Here is a 27895-nt window from a genome sequence, read left to right on the forward strand (position 1 = left end):
GCAGAGGCGGCGGGGCGTCTCTGAATTGTAAGCTCCGGTAGAGAGCAAGGGAGGGGACGGAACCACGCTAAATATGGAAGGCGAGAGTCGAGAACCATGTTAAATGTATGAAATAACTGCCTTTTAAAGGAAACAGCCTGCAAGGTAAATATAAAATTCCTTCATCAACATTGGTTTCAGTTGTCTTGCTGCAAGAAGCTATAAATCTTAAAATGCGTTTGACGGGCCAGTCTCAACTTTTTTTTTTTTTTTCTCCATGAAACGAGGGTGAAGTTTGTGGGCCGTCGCCTTGAGAAAAACCTCATCCTATCGCGTAAACTAAACTTCTCGCACAAGACCAGCCTGGCTCGATTTTCACGACAGCCTAAAAAAAAGTCATGAAATCGGCCAGATGCGGCGCGGTTATTTCTGCGAAAATCTCTTGTCACCTCTCTCACTCTTCTTCTGCCCAGTCGAGACGGACACTATCTTTGATGAGAGTAGGGTGAAAGGCAATGGGTCGCCCAGCTGTTCGTGTTGGTCAAGTTGCAGTTTGACAGCTGGATATTGTATCTCCTCTCAGGGACCCCACCTACCAGCGGGGCTCCATGTTTATCTGCGTGAACCATATGTCCACCTTAAAGTTTTAATATGCTGGAGGGCATGCTTTAAAATATACTATAATGACCTGATACTCAACCAGACAAAATCTACTGAGTGTTTTCTGCATGTACGGTCTGTTTTGAAGTGTTTGGAAAGGCTGTTTCCAGTTTGATAAAAATCACCCTTGTAGCCAGCGTTTATTTTCCCTCAGTGGACACTGTGCGGGTCCAGTTTCTCCGCGGGTCCGCTTCCCTCCGTGGCTTCAAAGCAAGGACACTCTGGATATTTCATTTCACGGTGTTCGGAATGGGAGCCCAGCACGCAGAAATGCACCGGAGGCGGTCCGAGTGCCTACTCATAGCACAAACACTGGAGCCCACACACCCTCACGCATTCCTCAGTTACGATCAGCAGCATGTGTCTGAGCGGGGACAGTGAGTCCCCCTCGCTGTGTGGTGGGGAGGGACCCACTGGCGCGTTGGACTCAGACACACATCAGCAGGAAAGCAGTCATGACACACGCTGTACTGTGGCCGATGTGTGTCCCTTATCTTTGTCTGTATATACTGGAATTTTTTTCTTCATCTAGCTGGAAGGCCCTTGTCTTCTTCCATATTGCATAGTAACAGCTAATAATGACATGATGTGTATTTAACCTAATTCCTCCTGGAGCACAGGCCGAAAGGGATGACTGTGATCATGTTGGTTACATATGGCTGCAACTCATTACATGGCCTCTTGTAGCAGAAATATCGTGCAGACGCCTATGGAGATATTCCACTACACGCCTGTGACATAGCACATAAACACACTATGTTATGGTTTAGCTGAAAGCATACATTTCCATCTATTCGAATTAGCTCCCGCAGACTCTCGAGTATTCTGTTGTATTATAATCCGCCTCTCTGTCGTTAGTCTGTAGCGGGCTGGTGAAAAAGCCTGGAGGCCTCTCCTTACAGTGTGCGCCGGGACATGCAGTCTGCTGCTTGTCGATTCTCGTAGATGTCGATACCTGCACTCAGGTGGAGGACACCTATGAGTGTGTTTGTGTAAGGAGGGTTATGCAAGTGCATGTGAGGGGGAAGTAAAATATTCATCATAACCAGATTGAATCCGCGTCGGGTTCGAGTACACGCTGATAGCAAGCAGCGGAGATAAAAACCGCCAAATGGTTGGGATGCTAGTGGAACATGTTATCACTTTTCTGTTGATCACAGTAATGATAGCTAACCTACTTTGACTGCTGATTTTCTTTAATAACAGCTATTACAGTATCCCATATAGAGTAACTCTTTGCAGTGTGCTGGGAGAGCGTTTCAGTATAATACCTGTGTTATACTATAGGTATGGGATTAGAGGTAATAGTTTCAGTAACAGCAGTAGCAGTAACTTTCAGGACAAGTCCATTTTGCATGGACATCCTTGTTCTAGTGGGGTGAAATCTTTATTTTGTGTGATGAATGACTGACAGCAAAGCCTGTCATTTTCTGTTCGGCTGCCTTTTGTGTGATGAGCTAAGGGTTACACTTGTCGTAAAATGCCCCTCGCCTCTGCGGACAATCTCGGGGCTGAACGGTTACATAAGTTTCAGTGACAAGGAGACAAAATTCCTGCGAACAAAATTCCTCATTTGCAATGTAATGTTTTATGTAACAAGTTACGCAGCCCTAAGTAGTAGTAATGCTGTTAGTGCTGGCAAAAGGGGGCTGTAGTAGTGGTTTTAGTAACAACACAAGCAAAAATACTAGTATAGTAGCAATAATTTTAGATATTGTAGTGGAAGTTTTTCACACTCTCTAAAACAACAGACCTGGAAACCTGCTTTTGCAGCTACATGTTCTGTTCTCTGCGTTTGTTAGCAGGAACATTTTTCAGCCAGTCAACTGGGCTAGTTTTAATGGGTGCGGTTCACAGCGAGCGGAGGAAACCGCAACAGAGCTGGACAGCGCTCTCTGTGCCAGTGATAGGCAAACTCTGTTCAGCTGCTGATGGGACTGACGGTTGAGTCTTGAAACAGGAAGAGGGTTTAGTTTGGGCAGCGGAGAGTTGAGGTGGTGAAAAAAGAGACAGCTGAAAGACAAAAAAAAGAGGAGAGATGTTAAAAATAAACGTGCCTTTTGTGCACTTCTGTCTCTGTGTGTGTTATACAGTAATGGAGAGACAAAAAAGGAAACAAAGCGAGGAATGCAAAGACAGACGAACCGAGATGAACTCTCTCCGAAGCTCCAGTTCTGTCGAGAGCTTTGTTGGCACTAATGACAATTTACGCTTCCTCCTCCCTGGCTGTGCTTAACAAAACAGTCGGAGAGAGCTTTTGCTTGTTCTGGGCCTTGTGCCCTTCATTGTGCATCAAGTTTCCCACGAAACCACACCCTCTGTTCGGCCAGTGAGACGTGAATACACCTACCACGTGCACTTACATTTACCATTCTCAGCTTTGTGAATACACCTGCCTGACTAAACACTGACTGAAGTACAGTTTTGACTGACACTGTGCACACATTCAGCACTGCACAGTAAAACTAGCACTGCTACGCCTGTAGTGACTAATCCCTTTGCTACGCATAGCTAACGTGCGTATACGTAGGTCCACTGAAGATACAGAGAGGTCTCATTTGTCTTTTAAACCCTGAATGTGTGCATAGAAGGTGCAAAGAGCCTCTGCTTTTGTCTGCGTCGTATACAAATGTATAGAGCTATGTATGGACTCGCCCCTCTGCATCATACTTTCTCTGTTCAGTAACTCATTTCTGACTTCCTTTCTTTAGGATTTACCCGCTGGTGGGACAAAGAAGGACTGACACACCGCACTCCTGCTGGTTTCAGGCATCTGGACTGAAAAAAAAAACCAAAAAAACAAATTGTAATTGCTGTTAATCGGGATAGAATCTGCCTTTGCTGTGAGGAGGACATCTCTCACCACGGCCTGTACAGCCTCTACACTTGTGATTGTTATTGCATCTGAAGCATCCAGCTACAGTCCAACCACAAGTACCGAAACTGAGCAGCAGCCTGGTCTCATCAATAGTTAATAGCTTCTTAATGGCTACTGATGTTTCATTCTGATTTATGATTGACCCTTGAAGCCGTTACCACCTTATACCAGATTCACAACAGTGCTGCCGCAGTGCTTTATATAAAAGCTGTTGATGCAATAGGTCACAGTTATTAATTATTGACACATCTTAACATCTTATTGTAGTTCCACACATACAAAAATCCAGCAGAGAGTGACAGTCGACCCTTCACTGTTAACTCCACAAGCTCAGGATGGTGGAGGAGCGCATTTACGCCACAGGCATGGCCGCCAAGCTGAGGAGCCAGTGGGATCGTGATGAGGGTCTGGGACAGAACCACAACGCAGTGAAGTTTCTGGGTCAAGATTATGAGTCTCTGAGAGCCAAGTCCCTCCGGAGTGGGAGGCTGTTTGAGGACAGCCTGTTCCCGTGTGCTGCATCGTCTCTGGGATTCAATGAGCTTGGAGCAAGATCCTCCAAGACCCACGGAGTCCGCTGGATGAGACCCACGGTGAGGAGTGGAGGGGGTCGGAGAGCTGTGATTAGATCTGAGTGATTTTGGAGAAGAGCTGTCTTAGCTGGGATATTATTGTTATTATTGGCTTTTGAGAATTACACAAATGGAGCAATGAAGCAGTCAGGTTTCTTTATAGTGTTTATTGAGCAGTTCACCCTAAAGTAAGTCGTAAAGTTGTTTTTAATGTTAAATATGTAAGTATCTACAAATACTCAAACTATGTGATTTCCAAATCACATGTATACTTGATACTTACTTAGCACACCTCATATTTTCCAGGCAGCTGGCTACTGGTTTCAACTCATGTTGCTATGGTCTGACACTTAATTTTTTGCAGATACTGAACACTTCATTCAGAAATAATCATTTAGTCAACCTAATTCTTTGTCAAAGTTACATTACCTTTGTTTGGTAATACAGATACCCGTGCTTCCTCAGAATCCTTACTAGTTGGTGAGTCCAAGTGCAGTTGGAAAGCTCCAACACCTGACAAGTGAGAGAACAGAAACCCTTTTAATGGGGGAAGCTATGAAGTGTACCTGACTTATTTCACATTGTCTTCGTTTTCCGTTTGTTTTCCTTCTTGGTCTGATTTTCCAGCACTATAGCATGTCTGTCGGAATCTAACCAGCGCTTGAACCCAGCGCCTGGAATAACTATAAAGAGTCCACAGTTTCAGCCATGGATAACATAACATTCATAGCAAAGTAACTTTTGTGTAGCACTGACATAAACATAAATCTGCCTGGAAGAATTGAAAAACACACGTTCTCACCCTGAACATCTTTGACATCCTTTGGATGACTCTCAGTAATAATAAACTGTATACTACACTATATGTGATTCTACGGACATGGACAAGAACGTGCAAAAAAAAAAAGCAGGAATGATCCTTTAACTTCAAGAGTTTGGAAGAACTCCTATGAAATCCATCAGACATTGACTGGTGACTTCAGGAGTGATTACTGTAGATATGAACTGAACATCCATTCCGTGGTGAACTTTTCCTTCAAGCCTCTCTGTTATCTGTTAAAATATTTTTACCCCTCCAAGCAAGCTTTTCTCTCAGACTTGAATTGCATCAGTTGCTTGGCAACTAAACCTACTGCCAGGACATACTGGTAGATATCATTTTAATGTTCCAGTAACACCAGTCAGAAGTTCTGTTTGCTCCAGTTTAGACACTTTGTAAGTGTCCCAGGGAGCTAGCAAGCATATCACATCTTTCTCTTCAACTTCATTTATGCCTCTGTGTCTCTTCCTCTCTCGGTCTCTCTTCAGTGCTCACCACATTATAAATACACCAGGGTGGTCCTTGTAGCGGAATATGAATGACACCAGGGAACAAAGTGGGATGGTCTTCATTAGGTGTTATCACGGCAGCCCTGAAGACAGCACACACTCATTACTGTTTGATTTGCACACACAGTGACAGTGGCTGCTGTCAGCCCTGTAAAAGCGCAGCGAGATGAATCGTGATCTTAAAAGCTCGCGGGGTCGTGATCATCTACGTGACTGCAGCCTCTTAGCTCCTCTTGCGGCTTCCATTTGAGTGTGTAGAGCCCCCGCGTGTGCGAACATGAGTAGGTCCTGTGTGTGTCTGTTGGCTCTAATGCTTCCCAGGGTCTTGTCTCACCAAAAAGTCGGACGTTTCATAATGCATGCGCCCCACCTGCACCAGAGGATCTGTAATATTTACGCCGCATAAAAGTATTCGTGGTGTTCACATTCAACGAAAAATCTGTGCTCTGTGTGAGCCTGAAAAAGTCTGTGTGTGACACTTACCATTTGCGTTAATTCAACCATGTGTCAGATGGTTTGTGTGCAGCTGTATGTGCTTGTGGGGCGCAAGGAGAAATATTTCTTTTTATAGCTTCATGCGGGGCTCTCTCACGCTGTACATGCTGGGGAGAAGATAGTTTGTGAAGCCGGGAATACTGGGCTGAAAGACATGAACAAGAAACTCTAGGATGCTACAACATTGTTTTCCTGAAGTGTTTAATAAATCATCTGTATGGGTCCTCAAATAAGTCTGGTGATAATTTAAGCTTTGCATTTTTGAAGTAGCAGCTTCACTTTTGGAGAAATGTGAAGCTGTCAGGTGTCGAATTTTTCTTTTAAGCGACAAAACAACACACTAGTGAGAGACCAACTGTATCCTACAGACATTTATTTGAGACTTACTTTTACGGTTTGAATGTATTCTTGTGTCAGAGAACAATCTATTCTGACTGGCACTGTTAGGGTTTTCAAAAGCATTTTGACCTGTGCTCACCATGTTTTGTGTCATTTTAATGGAATAGGTCCTTTGCACCATAATCAACACAGTCATGTATGTCTATGTCCAAAGGCGAGCAAAGCCAACTAAACTGGTCCGTTTGTTTATGTCTGTGCCCTCGACAGGAGTTCTGCAAGCAGCCTGAGTTCATTGTAGATGGAGCTACTCGCACAGACATCTGTCAGGGAGCTCTGGGTAAGTCCCGCCGGTAGAGATCCCAACTGCTTCACTGTTACTACTACACGATTCAGCTATTGAAAATGAAACAGGCGAATCGACTGGAAAGTTGCCAGTTGAAGTTTTAAGACCAGCAGGTAAACTCAGGATGTAAGACATGAATGAGTAAAGCTCTCCCTCTTCCCTGCCACAGATAACGTGACCTTGGGCAAGACACTGATCCCAATACTACGGCTGGGATCATAATTGATATCCGGATATATTGCCGTAGAATTATTAGCTGTTATCAAACTGCCACAGGTTAATAATAACAGGCTAGGTTGGAGGTAGGACAAGAAAATATGAAGTGATACTACGATGAAGTGAAACAAATTTGGTGTAAATTTAGCTGGTGTCTTGCTGTTGGTGAGCAAAGCAAGTGCCCCCATTGTAAATGTTGCACATGTTCCTGGGATGATCTAGTGATCGCCTGGTATGACATAAGTTGGACTTTTAAGCATACACACTGTTAGCCAGTCGCCTCCCTAAAAAGTATGGGGTGAAATTAACAATCACTAAAGGTGTACTCCAGCTATTTAGTATTTCAATGCCATAAAGTTTGGGGACTTGCGAGAGAGAGAGAGAGTTTTAAATAACTGTCAAAATTGAAGCAGCAGAGGCTGAAAACACTTCTTCCGACCCTCTCTTTCAGATAAAGTACCCTTTTGGCTAACGTAATTAATATGCGTTGTCTGTGTCAACTAAATTAATAAACTAAACTAAATGTGTTGGGATTCCTCCTTTCATGTGCAAGTACCAGTCCAGTCTTCAGACTGAGCCCTTTAGTCCATATGCCAGCTTACACACAGAGTAAAAAATGAGCGCCAGGCGACAAGTCAACAGAGCAAACGGAATCGGGAGGATATGAGTGACAGACGGAGATGGACAGCCTGAAGGAGAGCGCAACGGAAGGGAGTTGACAGTCAATCCAGCGGTACCAGTAGCAGTTTAATGCCTGAGATGTTTCCTGCATCTATAATTCATGCTTTGCTTCTCTGTGTCACATCTGTAAACCCACCCTTCATTTGAGTGTCTCTGGCAGCGCAGGAAGCTGTATTGCAAAACAAAAACACCAAAATGTTGAGCCGGAAAACATCATGTGTCACTTTTTTTTTTTTACAGCCAAAATGTGTCATGACTGAATATTGTTTAATAGTGCTAAGGGGTTATCTGTTAGACAACCCACTAGGTGCTATCAGGAGCTGTCTATAGATAACATGGCCGATAAGAATATAAATGTGTTAAAATAAAAGTGAAACAGCCTGTGTATCATTAACCGGCATTAATAAATGGAACAAGAACGAAACAGAAAGTTTCGATAATGATGGGGAACTTTGGCATTAACATAACCAAAATGTTGAGCCGGAAAACATCATGTGTCACTTTTTTTTTTTTACAGCCAAAATGTGTCATGACTGAATATTGTTTAATAGTGCTAAGGGGTTATCTGTTAGACAACCCACTAGGTGCTATCAGGAGCTGTCTATAGATAACATGGCCGATAAGAATATAAATGTGTTAAAATAAAAGTGAAACAGCCTGTGTATCATTAACCGGCATTAATAAATGGAACAAGAACGAAACAGAAAGTTTCGATAATGATGGGAAACTTTGGCATTAACATACAAAATGTGCCGATATACAGGTGTGAGAATAGACCAATCAAAATGTAAAACCACTCAAATAAAAAAGCAATTAATGCCACATTTTTGGAAGAGTCTCAACAGAGCAGGTTACAAAGAGTCTGCATGTGTGGTGAAACTGTGAGAAGGTAAAAACTAGTCACTCTGGTTGTTGGTGTCCACTAAATGAGGAACCTTTTTAATACAGTACCTCATAATTATTGTGGCTTAAACCCAGAGTGTGATTCCTATTAATAACATCAGTGGTTTATCATGGAGCTTTGGTATTTTCAGCCCCTCTCCTAAGTCCAGTGGAACAAGTGTCTCTCCCATTTCCCAGAGGGCAAAGCTTATTCCAACTTTGCCTTCACTGAGCTGTTGAAGGGTGAATTCCAGTTTTATGAGCGTCTTCCCATTGGCCTCCTTTTCAGGTATTATCTCAGCGGCATGAATGAATTAGACCTTCATGGAAACGAGACTAGGTCAAAACTAGTATATGGCTGGACTGTGTATGGTCAATGTGCAAAATTTTGGACGTAGTTGGAAACTGTTGTGAAACCGCAGTAAACAACTACTTCAAATAGAAAGTAGCTAAAGCCCGCCGGACAAGTCGCTAAATGTTGTACACCAATTAGCATATTTATGACGTCATCTTGTCGTGTTTGCATTCTGCTTAGTTATATCAGGTTTCAGCAATTTACCTGTTTGATTCTCTCCTACTCTCCGTGCTCAGATATACAGTAATTTATACGAACAACCTGATTTTAAAACTGCGACCTCGTCTGACAAAATCACTTTACACTTAAGTTAAAGACAACGGTTGCGTTTGTGATTTCAGCTGTATTTACCTGTAAGATGATCACTCCGAGAGAAAGTTAGAAGCTCATTCATTTCTATGGCAGCTGTCGTGTGGCCAACTGAATGAGGTGCATAGAGAGGTGTGGCTGCGGAGGGAAAGTCTGACCTCGCGCTCGCCGGGCAACACTGGCGACTTTCTTCAACCGGAAAGTAGCTAAGGTCACTAAAAAGGTCACTAAAGGGGATCTGAAGAGTCGGTAAAAAGGGGCCAGTTAATTTTGAAAGGGCAACAGCAAATGGGGAAACTCCTACACCCGGCCGGCCGACCAATGGTGTAACTTAATCACTCAGTCAGTCAGTCAGTCAGTCAGTCAGTCAGTCAGTCAGTCACAGACATTCGCGTTTGTAAGGCTGGCCTCACTGTTGCGGTCCGGCCAAAAAAACCCACTTGACTTCATGTAGAGTCGAAGGGAAAGAGAGTGGCAGTAGATTTTTTGAAATCAATGTCCAACACCTATTTTACATAAACGACCTGCTGTCATTCTTGTTAAGATACGGTCAGCTTTTTCGTGGTAGGGCTGAGTCAAACTTTTTGCCATTTGGGGGCTGATCCAGGATACTGAAATGTGTGTCTCTGTGTGTGTGTGTTTCCATAGGGGACTGCTGGCTGCTGGCGGCCATCGCCTCGCTGACCTTAAACAACTCCCTCCTCCAAAGAGTGGTTCCTCATGGTCAGAGCTTCCGGCAGGGATACGCTGGCATCTTTCACTTCCAGGTAATAATAGCTTCACTCCATATATTTACAGATGTCTAAGGATAGAAACGCAACAAACAAAATAGACACCTCCCACACTCGACTTCAGACCTTCAGACCCCAATCATTTCTTTGGACGTGAATTAAATTCCTGACCATCCAACCCACCCCAAAGCATTTTTCTGCACTTCTCTTAGTGGTACTGACACTGGCAATTTATGCAACATAGCTGCAGGGTGCAGGGTATGCTGCTCATAGTAGAGTATAATATCATTTGACGTGTGCATGAGCTTCTAATCACTGCTAATACTATATTGATTTCAAAACCTCAAGCGAGATCTTTCACATCGCAGGCGGGTGAAAAGCGACGTTTGCCTGCACTCGTGAGGAAGTCCGGACATTTGGGTAGAGCCGTAGAAAATGAATGGGAGCCAGCAGTTCTGCCCAGGTCACTTTTTTTTTTGCGCTCCTGCCCCAGTTCTTCCTGTTGTGTCATTTCCTGTTAGGAATACCACACATTTGTTTAACTTTACTCTGGTCCATTACAAGGAAGCTAATTTCACGTTCAACTGCCACAGTAAATCTAGAGAGTTTTCTCTTAAGCAGAACTCGTGCTGCATTGATTTTTAATTGCTGTTTTAAAGAAATAAGCATTTGCAGGACAACACCTTGAGCTCTGCAGGTTGTGATAATTTGTGATGGGCATTTTTCCTTTTTTTTTTTTTGACTTTGTATAAACCATATAACGTTATAATGGCACAGCAGACTCTTTGAAAAATTATTGGTAGATTATTTGATGATGGGGAAAAAAACAAAAAAAATCTCTCCACAAACTTTCCCAGCAGGAGTGAGTCATCAAAGATAACTGACGTCTCAGGTCCACACCCAGTCAGCCAGTCACTCAGCTTATAAACATACCTGGGAGGATTTGAGTGACCAACGCCCATTTCTTCGTCAGACATAGAAATGTTAAGATCTAATCTGTCAGTCACATCTCCCAAGACAAAAAAAAACTATTAAGAGTCAGACACTGAACCTCCATCTGATATCTCTAAGGTAGTTCAGTATCACCCCTCTTGTCTGAAGGACCGGTCATGCTGCTTTGTCATGTAAATACAAAATATTTGTTCTATGTATTCCATTTCTATGATTCGAGCCTCTGGAAGAGTGCGGGGCCTTATCAGCTGAACTTTGCTTTGTATAAGGAACCGACACACATGCAAACCCACACACAAAACCACAGGCAAATTTGATACCGTAGCTGCTGGACGCTGGAGCAGTGATGTCGGTGTTGGCCAGATCATAAAGTCTTTTACGCTGCGGTCAGTGAGCAGATGAATAGCGCACATATTTAGTCAAATATGAGTTGGGAAATCTTGCATCAGTGGTTTGTAATTATAAGAATTTCAGTTTGAATGTGGCGTATTTTACCACCAAAATAAAGGAATTAGGCTGAAATATTGCTAATATAGGCTTAAGGGACCTCTACCTAGAGTGTGTGGGTACTTTTTCGTTGTATTCTCGTCGACTTTTTGGTATCCAGGACTCTTACTACTGAGGTTATTTGCATGTGCACACAACTGTTCTTGCCATATTCTACAACCAATCCTTGTAGTCTACTAGAAAGCTAAATGATTTGTTCCACAGTACTGTAGACACTTTTGTTTTGGCTCTAGTGGCTCTCTAGTTGCTACAGAGCCACCGACAAGACTCAATTTCCACTCATCCATCGCTTCAGTTCTCGATACTGTTAAAACTAATTAGCAAAACTCCCATCAGCCCAAGCTGTACATTAAATGAGATAAACTCTAACATAGCCCACTTATATGCAAAATGCACGGCAATGGTGACAAAGCTAGACAAGCTGAGTTGGAGTCTTTCTGTAAACTGTTTTGATTTTGGCAACAAAATGGCCTTTTCTGTGGCACCTTTTTCGGGTCAAACTTTACATTTTCTTCTGTACTAGTGGTAAGGATCTAAGAAAAGACAAACTGTCTCAACACTTTTAATTCATCCAACAATTTGGTCCAGAATCACTCTCATGGGACCACTAGTTGGACTTTTTCCCTCATATACTTTTCGTCAAAAGTTTCCGTCAAAAATACATTTCAAAAACTGACTGGTTGCCTTCTTTTAAAATGAGTTTAACTTCCATTTTTATGAGCCAGCAAGCCTAATGTCATAGCTAATGGCATGTAAGTTAAAACTAATGAGAAACGTGGAATTTTAAACAATTTAAACTTCAGCGAGGAGCATATTAGACTGCAGTGAATCTATGCTTGCCTACTCCTACTATTCTGTTCTGTTCGGTTTGTTAATGATGTCAGGCAAGGCTTTGGAGGAGTGTGTCTGTCCTGTGATCTCACATGCCTCATTGTCTGCAACTGAGTGTGTCCTTGTCTGTCTGTCTGTACACACAACTGATCTGAGATAAGCCTATCTCCGGTGCGTCCATCAGCGTTCGCCGGTGCAAGGGATCTGCAGAAACACCTGCCAGGAAGAGAGAGAGAGAGCAGATTTCAAATTGCGTGTCCACGAAATCAGAATTTTATGCTGAAATTTGTCCCCGTGGTTCGCCAGATGTTATCTTCCCCATGCTGGCCAATCACTTAATATTTTTATTGTTTTCAACCTTTCATACATAAGAAGCCAATGAGAGACAACCTTTTGTCATGAATATTTTTCCACCATCTCAACCTGCTTTGTCACTTTGAGCTGAGTCAGCTGCCCTTCGTGATGCAGTGTTTGCTTTGCCAACTAGACTCTCCGCCTGCCAAATGTTGGTAAGGGAGAGATAGAAAAAGAGGGAGAGAGAGAGACATAGAGAGACAGGAGGGAAGCAAAACAGGGAGCAGAGGGAAAGCCCTCACACATCAAAGCCACACGTTACATGCAAAGGAGAAGGACTTGCACTGCAGAGCACACAAGCAAACACATTCACACTTCTGGTTCACTTCTGCCAGCCTCATTGCTTAGTCATGGAAGCCGTTATACGATAAAACGCGCAGACTGACAAATCGAAGCGGCTGCTGTCAGCTGCCAACATTTGCGCAGGCTACCTACAGGACAGTAGGGAAATCCATCTGTCAACCCTCGATTCAAGCATCTTTGTGTCGGTAAATGTCCACTTTACCGAAGCGTCCTCGAGAAAGACACTGACATACTTTCAGCTCCAGGGTCGCTGTTCTGTAGCCGACTCATCCCATATTGAAGGATCAGTAAATACCATCAAACACACACACACACACACACACACACACACACACACACACACACACACACAATGTGCTCCCATTTATACATGTCTGCTGGGGCCGGTGACTCAGTTAGAGAGAAGTCAGCCAAGGCCTGTTTTTCATTGATGATTCCCTTTGACACTGTGTTCATTTTTACATTGTTGAATACAGCTGTCCTCCGTGTACACAAACACACACACACACACACACACTCACTGTCTGCTAGAATGAGTGGAAATAATAATTTAACTTGCTCTGAAGGCTTGCTAATGCATGCATGTGTTTAACGTATATGCATGAAAGCTAAATGGATCGTAAACACATATGGCTGCTTTCCATCCAGTGAAGAGTTGCCCTAGTTTCATCGTCCTCTTCTTCTGTTGCATGTGTGGGGCCTCTTTTCATTGAGTTCGTATTCAGCTAATACATGTTTTTATGCTTCCGTGTTTCCATTACTTGCAGTTTCTCTTCCCCCCCCTCTGCCTGAGCACGTTTCCACACTCTGTTCACTTTTGTGTGCGAGGGAGGCAGACAGTGGAAAGAAGAATAAATTATAAACAAGGCGATCTCAGCCATCAGAACCAAATAAAATCGTTAGGAGAGTCTTTTTTGATATTCTAATTTTAGCGCGTATTTCACATCAAAAGACTCAAAAGTGCTTTGAATTGTATTGAGAAAGGATTTCTCAAGCTTTAAGGCTGGGCAACTGCAAGTCATGACACAGATGTGGTAAGATTTCATTTCCCTCAGTGAAGCTGGGTGTTGTTCTCACACTACTGTGAGATAAAGGCTTAGCAGTGGTAGACTGAAAGAGTATAATTAAGTTGTGTGTGCCAGCATTATGCCAGGGGCAAGTGACTGTGTGTGTGTGTGTGTGTGTGTGTGTGTGTGTGTGTGTGTGTGTGTGTGTGTGTGTGTGTGCGTACGTGCGCGCGTGTGTGTCTGTGTGTGTATGTGTCTGTGTGCGTGCGTGCGCTTTGTGCTGCCCTCAGTAAGCCATATTCACAGACGTCGATTGAGCTCTGCAGGGCATGCAGAATCCATCCATCCATCTTCCTGTAGTAGTGCATTTGGTAAATTGAAAAGACACACAAGCTAATTGTTCCCAGATGGAATTAGATACATGCGTACGTACTCGGGCTATGCTTTTTTATTTCCCAAATAATAATCCTGCAACTTCCTTCCCTCTCTTTCTCTCCTCTGCAGATCTAATTACTTTGACAAAGAAATATTTCTTAAACTGTATTACTCACTATTGTCCACTCTTATTCTGCATGTGGTTTATTGTATTACTGCCTTGAGGGTTTTCCCGCTTCCGTCCGAATGCAACAGTGTTTTTTCAGTCTGCAGGTTCTGTTTGTTTTTCTGCGTTTGCACAAGCTCTCTCGACACAATGTGTGCTGACGGAAAAGGTGGACAAAAAGCTCCAAAACACGACTTATGACTCACACTGGCTAGAAGAGGTCATTAAGCAGATCGTGTCATCCACCCTGGAGACCGTTTTCAAACAGCTCAGTTTTTGAGTGTCAAAAATGATGGCGTGGTGCGGACAGAGGGCCAAAACGGAGGGAGAGAGATTGCATTTTTCAAGTGTAGATGTAGTCTAGTCTTTGGTGGCCTCTATTTGAAACCGTGTCACATTTCCAGAATACACCTTGCAACTTGCTGCCAATGCATCAGGCACACTTGGAGATGTGCAAGGGTCACAGGGAAGACATTTGGGTTTGTATGCAAGTGGACATTATTATACAAAAAAGCATCTGATGTCTTGGTTCAGGGGGGATTTCTCTCTTTTTCTAAACTACCCTTCACCTAACACAATAATAAGCATTAGCCCAGTTATTAACTTGTTGAAACGAGGAAAGTAGGAATGAGAAATAATAAAACAGTTCCTTGGGGCTTTTTTCAATACGGTAACTTGCATATAAAGGTTTTATTGTTGTCTCTGGTCATTTTAATGTTTTTAGCGCTTGTTTTATGTCTCAGGGTAGTTACAGAAGATAACAAATAATGAGGATAATAAGGATTTGAAGCATGTTTTTTTGGTTACATATCTAGGCAACAGCAGTTTGACTTCAGCCTATTTTGAAACAGTTTCTACTTATAAATAGGCTCTGGCTCTAATTCACATTGCCCCCCCCCCCGGACACACCTCCCTTCCATAGTCTTTTCATGTGTTGTGTTGGTCTCTTCTGCTCCCTGCTGGACAACAGCGTCATAGTTTGACGGCCATATGTGGGGAAAGTACAGCAAAAAAAGTCAGGGAACTTAATCTTTTAATCTCATCTGAAAACATTTCAGAGAAATGCACCCTGCCCTCATGACCTCAGTCTGCCCGCTGCATTGCAAAGCCTTGGTTCACCTGCTGATTTCTCAACTCGACAGAGAGATTTAAAAAGATTTGTCAAAAACCCTCAGAGGAGTTGGGTGAAATTAAAAGAAATGAATCACAGCTACTTTGGCTTGTAAAAATATAAAAGAATCAGTGAGTGTGGTGAAAAGAGACTTGGAGTTAGAGTTTAATATTACCTGCTCAGCCTCTGTATTTATTTCAGGGTTGAAACACAAAAGCATGCTGGGAAATATATGGCATTTCTCAAATGTTTCCTCAATGTCACGTGTGAGTAGTGTACTCAAGTACAGTTTTGAAGTGGTTCTACTTTACTTGAGTATTTCCTTTTTCTGCTACTTTACACTTCTATTCCACTACAATTCAGAGAGAAATATTGTTTTTTTTTTGTTTTTTTTGTTTTTTTTACTCCATTACATAATATAACAGCTCTAGTCACTTGTTACTCTTCAGATCAAGATTTTACATAAAAGGAATGAATCAGTTTATAGAATAGGATGCACAGATATAGAGTAGTTAAAATAGGATATGCTTCACTATACTACAATATTAAGCATAGCTAACATTTTAATGTGTAATAATGATCCAATACTATAATAATATAACTCTGACAGGTGCATAATAACATTCTGCATAATGATTTCTTTTACTATTGACACTCTAGTTGCATTTAGTTGATAATATTTCAATACTTTTACTTTAGTAAAAATTTTAATGCAGGACTTGTACTTGTAATGGAGTGTTTGTTTTTTTTTTAAAGCGTGTTATCACTACTTTTACTTCAGTAAATGATATGAATAATTCATCTACCCCTGATGGCAGTTTATGATACTTCATCTTCAGATCTGAAAAGGCAGAATGTGCGCCATACAAGTAAATGAGTCAAGAAAAACGAAACATATCACGTGTCATTAGTGGCGGATTACAAACTACCTTTCTGCTGATAATATCTTGTGTCCTGGCATATCTTATTTGTATTTTTTTTGTATTTCAGTCAACCTTATTTGTTAGATGAGTCATAATATTGTTGTTTTTCTTCTGACTGTCCTACAGTTCTGGCAGTTTGGGGAGTGGGTGGAGGTGGTGATCGACGACCGGCTGCCCGTAAAGGATGGGAAGCTGCTGTTCGTCCACTCAGCAGAGGGAACCGAGTTCTGGAGCGCGCTGCTGGAAAAGGCCTACGCCAAGTAAGACTGACAAACTGAGGGGACGGCATTCGAGACCGTAACCGTCTCTTTATGTTACAAAGTGGGAGATATCAGAGTCTACACGTGTCCTATTATTAATTACCACTGCGAGGCTAAAGTGAATGTTCTTTTTCGAAGTTCGTATTTTTGGTGAATCTAACATGATATGAACATGACAGAAAGATGGGTCTGCTCAGATGATCACGAATTCAGACTTGAAGAATGCAACTTTCAGTTTGCAGTATTTCTGTGCAAATTGATTCCTGACAAATGAATAAAACAGTATGTAACTGAGGTAGAATTTAGTGGAAATTTTCTGACATGCAGTTCCCGAAGGCCTAAGACCGAAGGGTTTCTCTGGTTCATATCTCCAACCTGCATGAAGAAAATGTGTGTAAGGAACAATTGCGAAATACTTGAAGCTCTTGAAGAGGCATGTAGCAAATCCGGTCTCCAGCTGCTCCAGTGGACAGCTGCGGTCTCGGTTGTGAATGTGTGGGGCTGTAAAAGTGAAGCAAATTGTTCATAGAAGTGTGGGCCTGCCAAGTTGAGCGAGCTTCCCGGATGGAGAGCAGAGAGGAAACAGGGGAGTGATGGAGCAGTGGGGTTTTAGGAGTGTTACGTAAAAGTGAGATTTATGCATTGTTACTCTTGCTCTGTAAGTATGTAGTTACAGGTCATACATTGCAGTGTTGCACAGTGTGTGAGCGCTGAGAGTTTCATCTGACAGAACAAACTGTACTTTTTGCTCAGATTTTTTCCCCGCGACAACTGTCAGGTCTTTTGACTGCATAGTTTATGTATAAACATTGCCATTAATACCAATCTATGCGGCATTTTTGAAACTGTTAATCTTCTATTTAAGGCCTGCTCATAAAGCTGTTAATTCTCTTTGTACTATTTGTTTTGCTCATTAATCTTTTGTTATGTCCTAGACTGAACGGCTGTTATGAGGCGCTGTCAGGCGGCAGCACATGTGAGGGCTTTGAGGACTTTACAGGCGGTGTGACGGAGATGTACGAGCTGAGGAAGGCCCCTTCTGACCTCTACAGCATCATCAAGAGGGCCATAGACAGAGGATCACTGCTGGGCTGCTCCATTGACGTCAGTACTGAGACATGCATGCATCCTTCAACCCAAGGAAATGGGAAAATTACACAGATTTATCACGGATATTTCCTTTTTATTAAAGCAGCTATAACCAATACTTTCATAATAACAATTTTTAAAAAATGACAATCTAAAAACAGTGGGACAATGTGAAAGGGGACATTTTCAGTGATGAACTTACAGAGATTTATCACCTGAATCTGCAGCTCCTCTCGGCTTTACAGAGCTTTATAGCCATCCGGTGTAGCCGACTGTTTGCTTCACTCGCACCGCTCTCGTAGCGTCGTTTTCAGCCTCAGCAGGCAGCTGTCTTCAGCAAGAAGGCTCTAAAAAGCGGCGAACAGCGGACAGACACAGTTGTGACTAGCTGGTGAACATTTAGGCGCTAAAGAGCCAGATACCGCATCTCCCTCGGGCGCTGGTGACCAAAAACAGAGCTACAGGAGAGTGAATAATGGACTTATATGCATCAGGTGGCCAGAGACATGACTCCAAGTTAAAAATAACATCGCTTCGTAACTGCCGGATGTATAAATGAACAAGTGTTTGCTGACAAGTTCACCGTACCAACTTAAAAGGTGATAATAGGTCAAACAATAGTTTTGCGAAACAAACTCTTTCGCTTAAAGATGAAGCTAGCACCAGCGGCAAGTTAGCTCAACATAGCACAAAGAATGGGAACGGGGGAAACAGATAACTTGGCTCTGTCGTTGGGTAGAAAAATCACCTCCAAAGCTTCCCTGAAAAACACTGTGAAAATAAACGACACACTGTGGTTTTTACGGCGGTTCATGCGCTGGAATATTTCTTGGCCGGGAGCTGTAACTTTGAGTCTTGTCTGCTGTCAAACCACGATGTGATTTGTTTTTCTCACATTGGAGTAAACAAAGAATACAGCGTGTTAATTATTGAGTGGTTATGTTACCTGTGGACATGAGAATAACAAAGAGAGTAACAAAGGTAGTGTGTGTATCTCCCAAAATGTCAGCCTATTCTTTAACTTCTTTGGGCTTGACAGGGTAGAAAAACATCAGCGTTGAAGTATTTAACGATTTGCTTTCACGGGTTTAAAAAGAGATTTAAATAGTCTGATGTAAAATAAAGAAAACAATCCATCATCTCAGTTTTCATTACGTCTAGCCGGCTGTTCTTTAAAAATAGATTACACGGTGTAGATGAAGTCAGCACTTTTCAGTCCCAGTGCTCCTCACAGCAGTTAACTAGTTTCCACTCACTTATTCAACACCACGACTCAAATTTAACCCTATATTAACAAATAACAGTGCAGAAATGGTTACTTGATACAATTTTTTACACGGGTGCTGTAATGGGGAAAAAAATGGGGGAAATTTGATCTGGGAGAACAACAGCAGATGGCACTGAAGAGTGAGAAACTTGGCGGTGAAGCAGATGGAGATGGCAGGAATTGAGTGTAACTGTCAAAGACGCTTTCACAAAGCAGATGTTTGCAGACAGGAGGGATTGAACTCTGTTTGTCTCGTTGAAAGACAGTTTCTGTAAGCAGTATACCTCCCTGTAGTGCTCAGTTTGGGTTGGAAGAGCTTCCAGTCTGACTCATCTGGCAGGAAAATTTAAGGAGACAAAGACAAGAGGTGAAAAATTGCAGAGTCTGGGAGCTTTCTACAGGAGAAATAGTAAAATATTGAGATAAACAGCAAAAAAATAAAACAAAATAAAGCAAGTTTGGTCTCTTTTTACAGTCATAAGGTTTAAATGACATCCCAAGAGCATCACTACAAAAAAACAAAACCAAAAGAACCAAAAAAAAACCCCCCAAAACAAAAAAAAAACAACAACAACAAAAAATTACTTTTGCTCTCACAGTTAGCATGTATTGTTTTAGATGAGGCCAAAAAATAAGTGCTAAAAGTGTAAAAAATTGAAGACAAATGATATTATGCATGTAAGCCATGTTTCCCATTCAGTATACTAACAAATGTAGAATCCAGTGCGATGACACCGATTTAGAGCGGTGCGTTGACGTCAACACGTTTGCAGCTGACATCGTGTTGTGTTTCCTCTCAGTCTGGTGGCGCATACGCGGCGTGGTGTGACTGCCGCCACGTGCGTGTTCGAAATAGATGAAATAACCAGTGAGAGCCATCTCGCTAATGGATTTCTCACTCTGTAAATATTGCTGACGTTGATGAATGAGCTGTGTCATGATGGTGACTGTGACCATTGGCCGTAGATGCCACTAACCCCCGTCACGTGTGGAGCTACGGTGCGCAGATGCTTTTCCCATCTCCATCCCCGCCTTCCTGGTTTTGTGAATGGAGTTGTAGAGGTCAGTGAACCCTGTTTTACTCTGTGCACTCTCCTCTCTCATCCTCAGATCACCAGCTCACGAGACATGGAGGCCGTCACGTTCAAGAAGCTGGTGAAGGGACACGCCTACTCCGTGACAGCTGTTGACGAGGTGAGGAGTAATGACAGTGGCATGAATTGTTTCAATGAAGCAACTTGGAAAAATAATGAGCAGATGCATGATGAACGAGCGTAAAGTCTCTACAGGCCCAGTGTGGCAAAAGGAGTATATGACAATGTTGGGTAAAAAACGGTTATTTTGAACAAGCCGACACAAGAGTGTAAGAAAAAGAAGATACGTTTGGAATAATCATGTACACGAATGATCAGCAAAAAAAACAAAACAAAAAAAAATTCCATTGGCCCATTTTAGTCCCTAAAATGTACATGACTTTGAGTTGACTCATATCACATGTTACATAAGTGTCTGTAATTTACGTAATGTGTTTGAGTAAGTGGATGCACTTTATCTCAGTTTTATGCGCATGGGCCAGTGCCAGCTGGTTCCAAAGTCAACTAAACTGAAAAAAAAGGCAGACCAAAATAGACCGTAGAGTTGCTGAGGGCCCTCTATTGTTCTTGAGGCTGCAGCATGCATGTGCCTAAATCCGTCTCATTTGTCCGGACTCTACCACGGCACAGTGAATAAAAGCGTAGTTAGCATCACAAGGTTGATGTCACAAGGTGCTACGAATGTCATCCCCTGCTGGTTTGTAACGCACCAACAAGTTCACTTTTTCTGTTTAGTGTAGTTATTTGCGGCACTTGGATCTAAACTGCAGTACAAATATTGCATTTTTATTCCAAAATGTAGGAATCGAAATCCCAAACTTTGCAGTTTGTGTCATGCTGCACACACTGAGTTACGGAAATCATTGTTCTGCAATATTTCCTAAAGTAATAGCGCCGCCCTAATCTCATAGTCACATGATTACTGAAGACAAATTCAAGAATGTTGTAATCGATATTTTACCATTTTATAATGAACGGTCAGTTGATTGAAGTGGTGCGGTTAGTTTTCTCCCTTTTATTATGGTGGGTTTTACCGTAACAATTAATTTTTCAATTTGAAATGACTGTGAGGGGGGCGTTCGGGGAACCCGCCAGCACCGCGCGCCAGAGGTTAGTTAAGCGGGGACAAAAGGTGAATGTCAGGTGGTGTTTCTTCACTCGTAGGTGGTGTACAGAGGAAATATGACCAAGCTGGTTCGCATCAGGAACCCATGGGGGGAAGTGGAGTGGACCGGAGCCTGGAGCGATGAGTGAGATTTTTTCCTTAACTCTTATTGCCCTACAATTGTGGAATTAAATGGCAACCCGTGACAGGAAAAAAACGCACGTGTACCACTTCATTTTTTAGTCAATGAGACAAGCAGTTACTGTCTAGGATTTAGATGCTGTTTCAAGAAGTTTTTACCCTGATTAAAACTCCAAATGATCACTTGGTCATTTTTACTTCACATCTTCATAGTAAATCTTATACGAAGGTTGAATACCTACCTGTGTACCACAACAAATGGTAGAAGTCAGACTACATTTATTGTTTTACACTAATGTCTGAACAGAACAGTTGGGAATTTCTCGAGACAAATCATGTGGACTGGATAAAAAAGAAAAAGAAAAAAAGCTGAAGGTTTTGCAAATGGCTCTAATGGTTATCTCTTTGTGAAATCCTCAGCTCCAGAGAGTGGGACAATGTGGATCGCTCGGTCAGAAGTCGGTTACAGAACCGCAGCGAGGACGGTGAATTCTGGTGAGTATACTTGAGCCTCTTACTGTTACTGATGGCAAAGCAAAGTTTTTTGGTTTTTTTTTTTTTTGCTTTTAGCTGCTGAGAGAAATTCAGCTCCTGTGACACTGCTGATTAAGGCATGGCCAAAAATCCAACAAGTGTCGGCCCACAAAGACTTTCGATTCACTTCAGATTTACTTTTTTAACATCCAGTTAACTTTTGGCTTAATAATTAAGATAATAATTATTAAGAACTGTTAAGAATAGCACACTACTTACACTACAACATCATAGACTTACTGTGCTCTTTCATATTGTATGTGCTTGTATTCTTTTTATATACCTCTGTATCCCGGAAACAAGGTTGGTGGGTTTCCACTTGGGGACTGTGCGAAAAATAACTTAGAACCAGTGCGTCTCCACATTGTCCTCACAGTGTACTGGTTTCCATCTCTCAGGATGTCGTACAGCGACTTCCTCCGCGAGTTCACCCGTCTGGAGATCTGCAACCTGACAGCCGACGCCCTGCAAAACAGCCAGCTGAAGAAATGGAGCTCCTCGCTCTACCAGGGAGAATGGAGGAGAGGCAGCACAGCTGGGGGCTGCAGGAACTACCCAGGTATGAAGTGATGAAAGGAGGAAAAAAGGGGGGACTGTACGGTTGCAGATGGATGGGTGGTAGAAACAGGCGGGGAAACTGAGGGTATAAATGAAAAGAGACAAGTTGAGGCATTTAGATGATTAGAGGATCTTTCCCAGAACACAATCTCGTTTAATTTTGTTTGCACATTTCGGAGATTAATTCTCCTTTTAAGGGTTTGATGCACCCCAGGGTTTCCTCCACCACTCACCAGACCGGTTTCAGGATTAGGATCAATGCTGTTCCAGGAACACTGAATAACCATTTTACTTGAAAATGTTAAAAAAACAAAAAACCCTCCGAAGATGTGCAGAAGGAGGGAGGAAGGCTTTGGATGGATTTACTGAGGGAGTGTGAACCCGTGACTCCCATATAATAATCAGTCGAGAAACAATGGCCTGCTTTAAAAGAAATTTTGGAACTGCCCCAGTGTGGACAGAGAAGCGTAAAGTGAAGTGTGTTTTCTTAACCTACTGTGACCTAGACAACAACAGTTTTGTTCTAATCGACTATTACACGGATAAAAAACTTTAATAAATCCCTGTTAGGTAAGGGATGTATGGAAATGCTAATAGATGATTGATGATCCCTCCAAATATGATGAGTCTCACCGATATTTACATTGGTGTTTATCTTCTACAAAAGTGTCTTTCAGCATTTATTAGAAGACATCAGTGGCCAATGATTATCGAGTGCCACATCAAAGGAACAATCTGAAATTTTCACGTCCTGTCTCCAGCAACCTTTTGGCTCAACCCTCAGTTCAAGATCATGCTGCAGCACCCAGACGCTCCCGGCCAATCAGACTGTAGCTTCCTGGTTGCCCTCATGCAAAAGGACCGCAGGAAGAAACGGAAAGAGGGCAAAGACATGGAGACCATCGGGTTTGCTGTCTATGAGGTTAGACGCAGTCCAGCAAATGCAAATTGCAAAACTTAATCTTGAATTCTACTTAAATACTCTGTCGACAAGTTTGTCCAAGTTATTATAGCTGACAATTTGCCACTTTTGTGCTTCTTTTCTTTTCTTTCTTTTATATTTTCCTTATCACATCACTAATGGTAATTTTCTCATCTCTCTGCGTTCTTCACAGGTTCCAAATGAGGTATGAGCTTTTCTACTTTCACCTTTCTACCCAGAAATTGGGCCATTCAAACATACAGTAATGGAAATGAATCTGATTGACTACATTTAACTGGGAAATAAGAGTTAGAGCTGCTTTTGATAAAACACTGTCAAACCTTTTAAAGAGTTTACTGAACGCGGACTAACACCCTTCTCAGTTTACGGGCAGGTCCGGGGTCCACCTGAAGCGGGAGTTTTTCCTCACCCACGCCTCCAGCGCTCGCTCTGAGCTCTTCATCAACCTGAGGGAGGTCAGCAATCGGTTGCGGCTGCCGGCAGGGGAGTACATCATCGTCCCGTCCACCTTCGAGCCACACAAGGAGGCCGACTTTGTCCTCAGGGTCTTCTCTGAGAAGCCTGCTAACTCTGAGTGAGTGGCCATAACAGGGTTGTGAGGGAAGTTGGAAGCTTTAAGCTTGAGATCGTGTTTGGGGGAGAAAATGGGCGAAATTCAGTTAAGTGATCCAACTCAATGTGCTGTACATCAAAAAGAAAGAAGCACAGATAAAGTGAAATAAATTAACTCCTGGGTAACTTAATCCTGACTTTTGATTAAAAAAAAAAAAATTTAAAAACTTGTAATATATGAAATATGAAATATAAGAGCCGTAATTTAATTAAGAATAAATTTAATTAATTTTAAGAAAATCTAAAATAAGCAACTATCACGGAAAAAGTAATTTCTTGAGCTTTTTTTCTTCTTTCTGCGTCAGGGAGCTTGACGACAATGTTGTGGCGGAGCTTCCGACAGAGGTGAGAGGAAGAGACAGCTGACTTACCACACATGACCTCTGATGATGGATGGGAAGAAAAAAAACGTGTACTGAAAACGTTTCTGTGTTTCAGACTCAGCTAGATGAGAGCCAGATCGACGCAGGCTTCAAGAATCTCTTCAGACAGCTGGCAGGGCCGGTAAGCACACACTCACGCCCGCGGGAAGTGGAGTAGTGGCTTGTAGAAATGGTTCATGGTACACACATGGTCATATTTGATTTTAATTGACCCTCTCTGTTGGTGCCTACAGGACATGGAAATCAGTGTGACAGAGCTGCAAACCATATTGAACAGGATCATCAGCAAACGTTAGTAACAGCAGGAATCACAACCGTGCGGTGGAATCTTAAGCCATGGAACCAGTATTTCAAATGGTTAACAGTTGTCTTCGGTAGAGTCTTCAATCCTCTTTTTGTCTTACTTTCTGGTGCAAACAGATAAAGACCTGAAGACAGACGGCTTCACGAAAGAAGCTTGTCGCAGCATGATAAACTTAATGGATGTATCCTTGAAATGGAGTTAGAATATCAGCTCAGCTTTTATTTTGTTATCTGTGACACTGAGATAAATTGAGTATTCCCTGGAAACAGGCCAGTTTGATTTATTATTGATAAATTGATTGATTTATTTACTTATTTTTCTTTCGCCTCTGGATTTGTTGATGTTGACCTCTTTGTGATGACAGAAACTTAAAGATTCTCGAAAACGTTCATTCTGCTGTCAGACCTGTTGACCAAGAAAGTCATTGTTGTATTTTAACCTTCTTGGATCAGACGGACGGCAGTGGAAAGCTGGGCCTGACAGAGTTCCATGTACTCTGGGAAAAGATTAAACGCTACCTGGTGAGATTGAACAGTGAAGGGTCAAGCAGGGAAATGAGGCCAACGTAGTATTGATTCGGCTTCTTGGAACTCGCGCTAGCCTGTTTATCTTGACATCTGGCCAGTGGACAGGCTATTCTTTTTCTTGTTTGCTGTCTAACTGCTTGTCGGTTTCTTTCCCTTTTCTGTTCATCTTCTCTCTGTATGTTATTCCTTTCTTTCTCCATCCGTCTGTGCCGCCATGGCAGACCGTATTCAGGCAGTTTGACTTGGACAAATCGGGCACCATGAGCTCCTACGAGCTGAGGATGGCCCTTGAATCTGCAGGTGCGGTTCCTTTTCATCTCCATTCGAGAAATAGGAAAGAAAAACACAAGAGTTTAGGAAGGTGGTGGGTTATGGGTCAAACGTCTTTTTCTGACAAATTTGATTGTTGTAAAACTTTTTGTTCTTTTTGTTCGGACGGATTTTTCCTGTTCAGGCTTTAAGCTGACGAACCAGCTCTTCCAGCTCATCATCCTGCGCTACACGGAGGAAGACATGGCCGTGGACTTCGACAACTTTGTCACCTGTCTGGTCAGACTGGAAACCATGTTCAGTGAGTCCCACCTCTGCACCCTTTCAGCGTTTTTAACGAACCGTTCACGTACTGTGACATTTGTAACTGGAAATGACATGCAGTAAATTTCTGCGAGCTGCCGCCACGTGTTAGGATTCATGAAATACAAGACCCAGTATACGGAACCAGAATAAAAGTTAAAATACTAGTGTTACACGTGTAAAGTAAGTGATTCTCTTTATTTCTGTCTCTGAAGAAACCTTTAAGACCTTGGACACAGATGCAGATGGTCAAATATCCCTCAACTTCTTTCAGGTATAGCCACGCATTCATGTGAACAGAAATACTATCATATACCCAAGCAATATTTTTGTTATCCACACAGATTGAATCTATATTTGTACTGAAAGGCCTGGTGTTTTCTCATATTGTGTTGGATATTAACTCACCCTGTCCGTGCATAAAGAACCTGTGATTTATCCACTATTAGCATTCCCTAACTCGCATGCTCTATCTGTTCTACAGTGGATTACCCTGACCATGTTTGCGTAAGAGATGAGTGGACTCCTCCGTAACTCTTGCACCGCATCCTGCTGCAGCACCAGGCCCAGTATCTGTTGTCTGAGAAGTGCCTTTTCTCCTCCAGTTCTTCCTCTCCTCCAGGCTGCTCGCTGCTGAGGCCCTCTGAGGCTAAAGACTGTAAATTCATTCTTACTGTGCCTGTATTGGGAACGTGCCAGTCCTTTATTTGTCACCCGTTTTGCCCACAGAAGGAGGCTCTCTTCTTCTAGCCTGGCAGTCAACTCGACAGTAGCACTGGCAGTTTTTAGCTATACAAACATTTCTTGGAAGCAGACCTGCTCGGGGGGCAGAAATAATCTTATTGGTTTGGTTTCAGTGCGTGGAGACAAAAAAGTTGTTAAAGTAAAGTAGCTTTTTCCACATATAGCAATATGTTGCCATACATTTTTTCTAAAGTTACTGACTTAGCCTAGCGGTCATTAATGTTTAAAGAACTGCTAGCCATACTAGCTTCTGGCTACTTGGTTTTAGAGGACCAAACCTGACTTATAAGAGAGTAAATTAATGAATTTTATAGTCAAATGAATTAACAAATGAACACTATATTTATAAACATATAAAATGAACAAAGAAATTGACGGGAAAATTATGCATTATTTATTTTTCCTTTTACAGGATTTAACTATTGGTCAATATATTTTAATATTAGTTTTTTTTATGTCAGCAGAATTATTTATTTTTCATGGGCTGATTTTAACCTTATTGACATGACCTAATTTATTTAACTTTCAATATTATAATTGTGCATTTATCTCTCATATTTTTCCATTTTCTTCTCCAAGCAGCTAAGGTAGGAAGCCAGGCTAAGCCAAACCAAGCTAAGCTCGTGAAGGAATGAAAAAGGGACTCATGGAAATGTTTTTGTTCATGTCTTGCCCAGAGTTCCATGTTGTGCTGCACGAGTCGCCAATTAGCCAACTAGCACTCGAAAATTTGTGCCCAACCAATAAGATTATTTTTGCCTCCTTTTAAACTAAATATAACCAAAACTTGAGTCTGCAGGTTTTTCTCCCTTCAGGGTGGTCAACTAGGACATTTTAGGTCAATTAGTGTTTTAGTTTTTTATGGTGTTTTTATCAGGAATGATTACTCGTTAATAATCACTCTTCATCTTAAAATTCTTACAAAATAAGCACTAGATTCTAAGGGATACGCCTGTACATTAACCTGCCAATCTCAACTCTCTTTTCAGCCTTTTCTTTTTTAACAGCCAACATTTAGTGCATATGAATTTGCATAATATATATCTTTAGTCGGCCTTTGTAGCAACACCGCTGGCCTGGCACTTTCTGTTTACATCTTGTGCTAAAACTTTGCTTTTACCTGAGCAACAGGGGTCCACTCATGAAGCTTTACTGGGCCCTGCAGTGCAGAGACAATGGTGGAGTGTTGTATCATAGAGAATGTGTTGAGTTATATTTCTTTAAACTTAAGCCTGTCTAGCTTTAAGATACACCAGCTTATCATTATGCATGATGCTTTTTACAAACCATTTTGGAAAATTTGAAAAAAAAAAAAAAAAAAAGTTTAACTTTTATATCGTGGCTGGAACTGATGTTATAGTGGTTTAAAGGGGGATGTGTCCACCTTTCAAAGGGAACAAGAACATGTCAGTACTTTACGTAAGCGTAAATAGTTATGCAAGATGGATGGATATGTTGTCTGCA

At 42.1% G+C, this 27895-nt stretch overlaps 1 protein-coding gene across 2 annotated transcripts; it reads left to right on the forward strand.

Annotated features, from left to right (window-relative positions):
- Positions 1–27895, forward strand: capn1 (calpain 1). Of its 2 annotated transcripts, XM_040140533.1 has the most exons (22): positions 1–144; positions 3351–4110; positions 6520–6589; positions 9687–9805; positions 16424–16557; positions 17493–17661; positions 20024–20107; positions 21172–21257; positions 21674–21748; positions 22186–22346; positions 23107–23267; positions 23461–23472; positions 23651–23862; positions 24206–24245; positions 24339–24404; positions 24517–24574; positions 24704–24768; positions 25040–25108; positions 25336–25414; positions 25569–25685; positions 25903–25961; positions 26172–27895. In XM_040140533.1, the coding sequence occupies exons 2-22, from the start codon at positions 3853–3855 to the stop codon at positions 26196–26198; spliced, it is 2121 nt and encodes a 706-aa protein (XP_039996467.1). In that variant the 5' UTR covers positions 1–144; positions 3351–3852; the 3' UTR covers positions 26199–27895. The 2 variants fall into 2 exon arrangements, with proteins under 2 accessions (XP_039996467.1, XP_039996468.1); XM_040140534.1 differs by lacking the exons at positions 1–144; positions 3351–4110; positions 6520–6589; positions 9687–9805 and adding an exon at positions 13549–13749.

The sequence above is a fragment of the Xiphias gladius genome, chromosome 12 (assembly GCF_016859285.1).
Source record: "Xiphias gladius isolate SHS-SW01 ecotype Sanya breed wild chromosome 12, ASM1685928v1, whole genome shotgun sequence".
NCBI lineage: Eukaryota > Metazoa > Chordata > Actinopteri > Istiophoriformes > Xiphiidae > Xiphias > Xiphias gladius.

Bases quoted from the DNA above. Each gene is read 5' to 3' on its own strand.
- capn1 (XM_040140533.1), top strand. From the start codon at position 3,853: ATGGTGGAGGAGCGCATTTACGCCACAGGCATGGCCGCCAAGCTGAGG. The intron at 23,863-24,205 runs GTGAGTGGCCAT...TTTCTGCGTCAG, and splicing joins GAGAAGCCTGCTAACTCTGA to GGAGCTTGACGACAATGTTG. The intron at 25,415-25,568 runs GTGCGGTTCCTT...TTTCCTGTTCAG, and splicing joins GATGGCCCTTGAATCTGCAG to GCTTTAAGCTGACGAACCAG.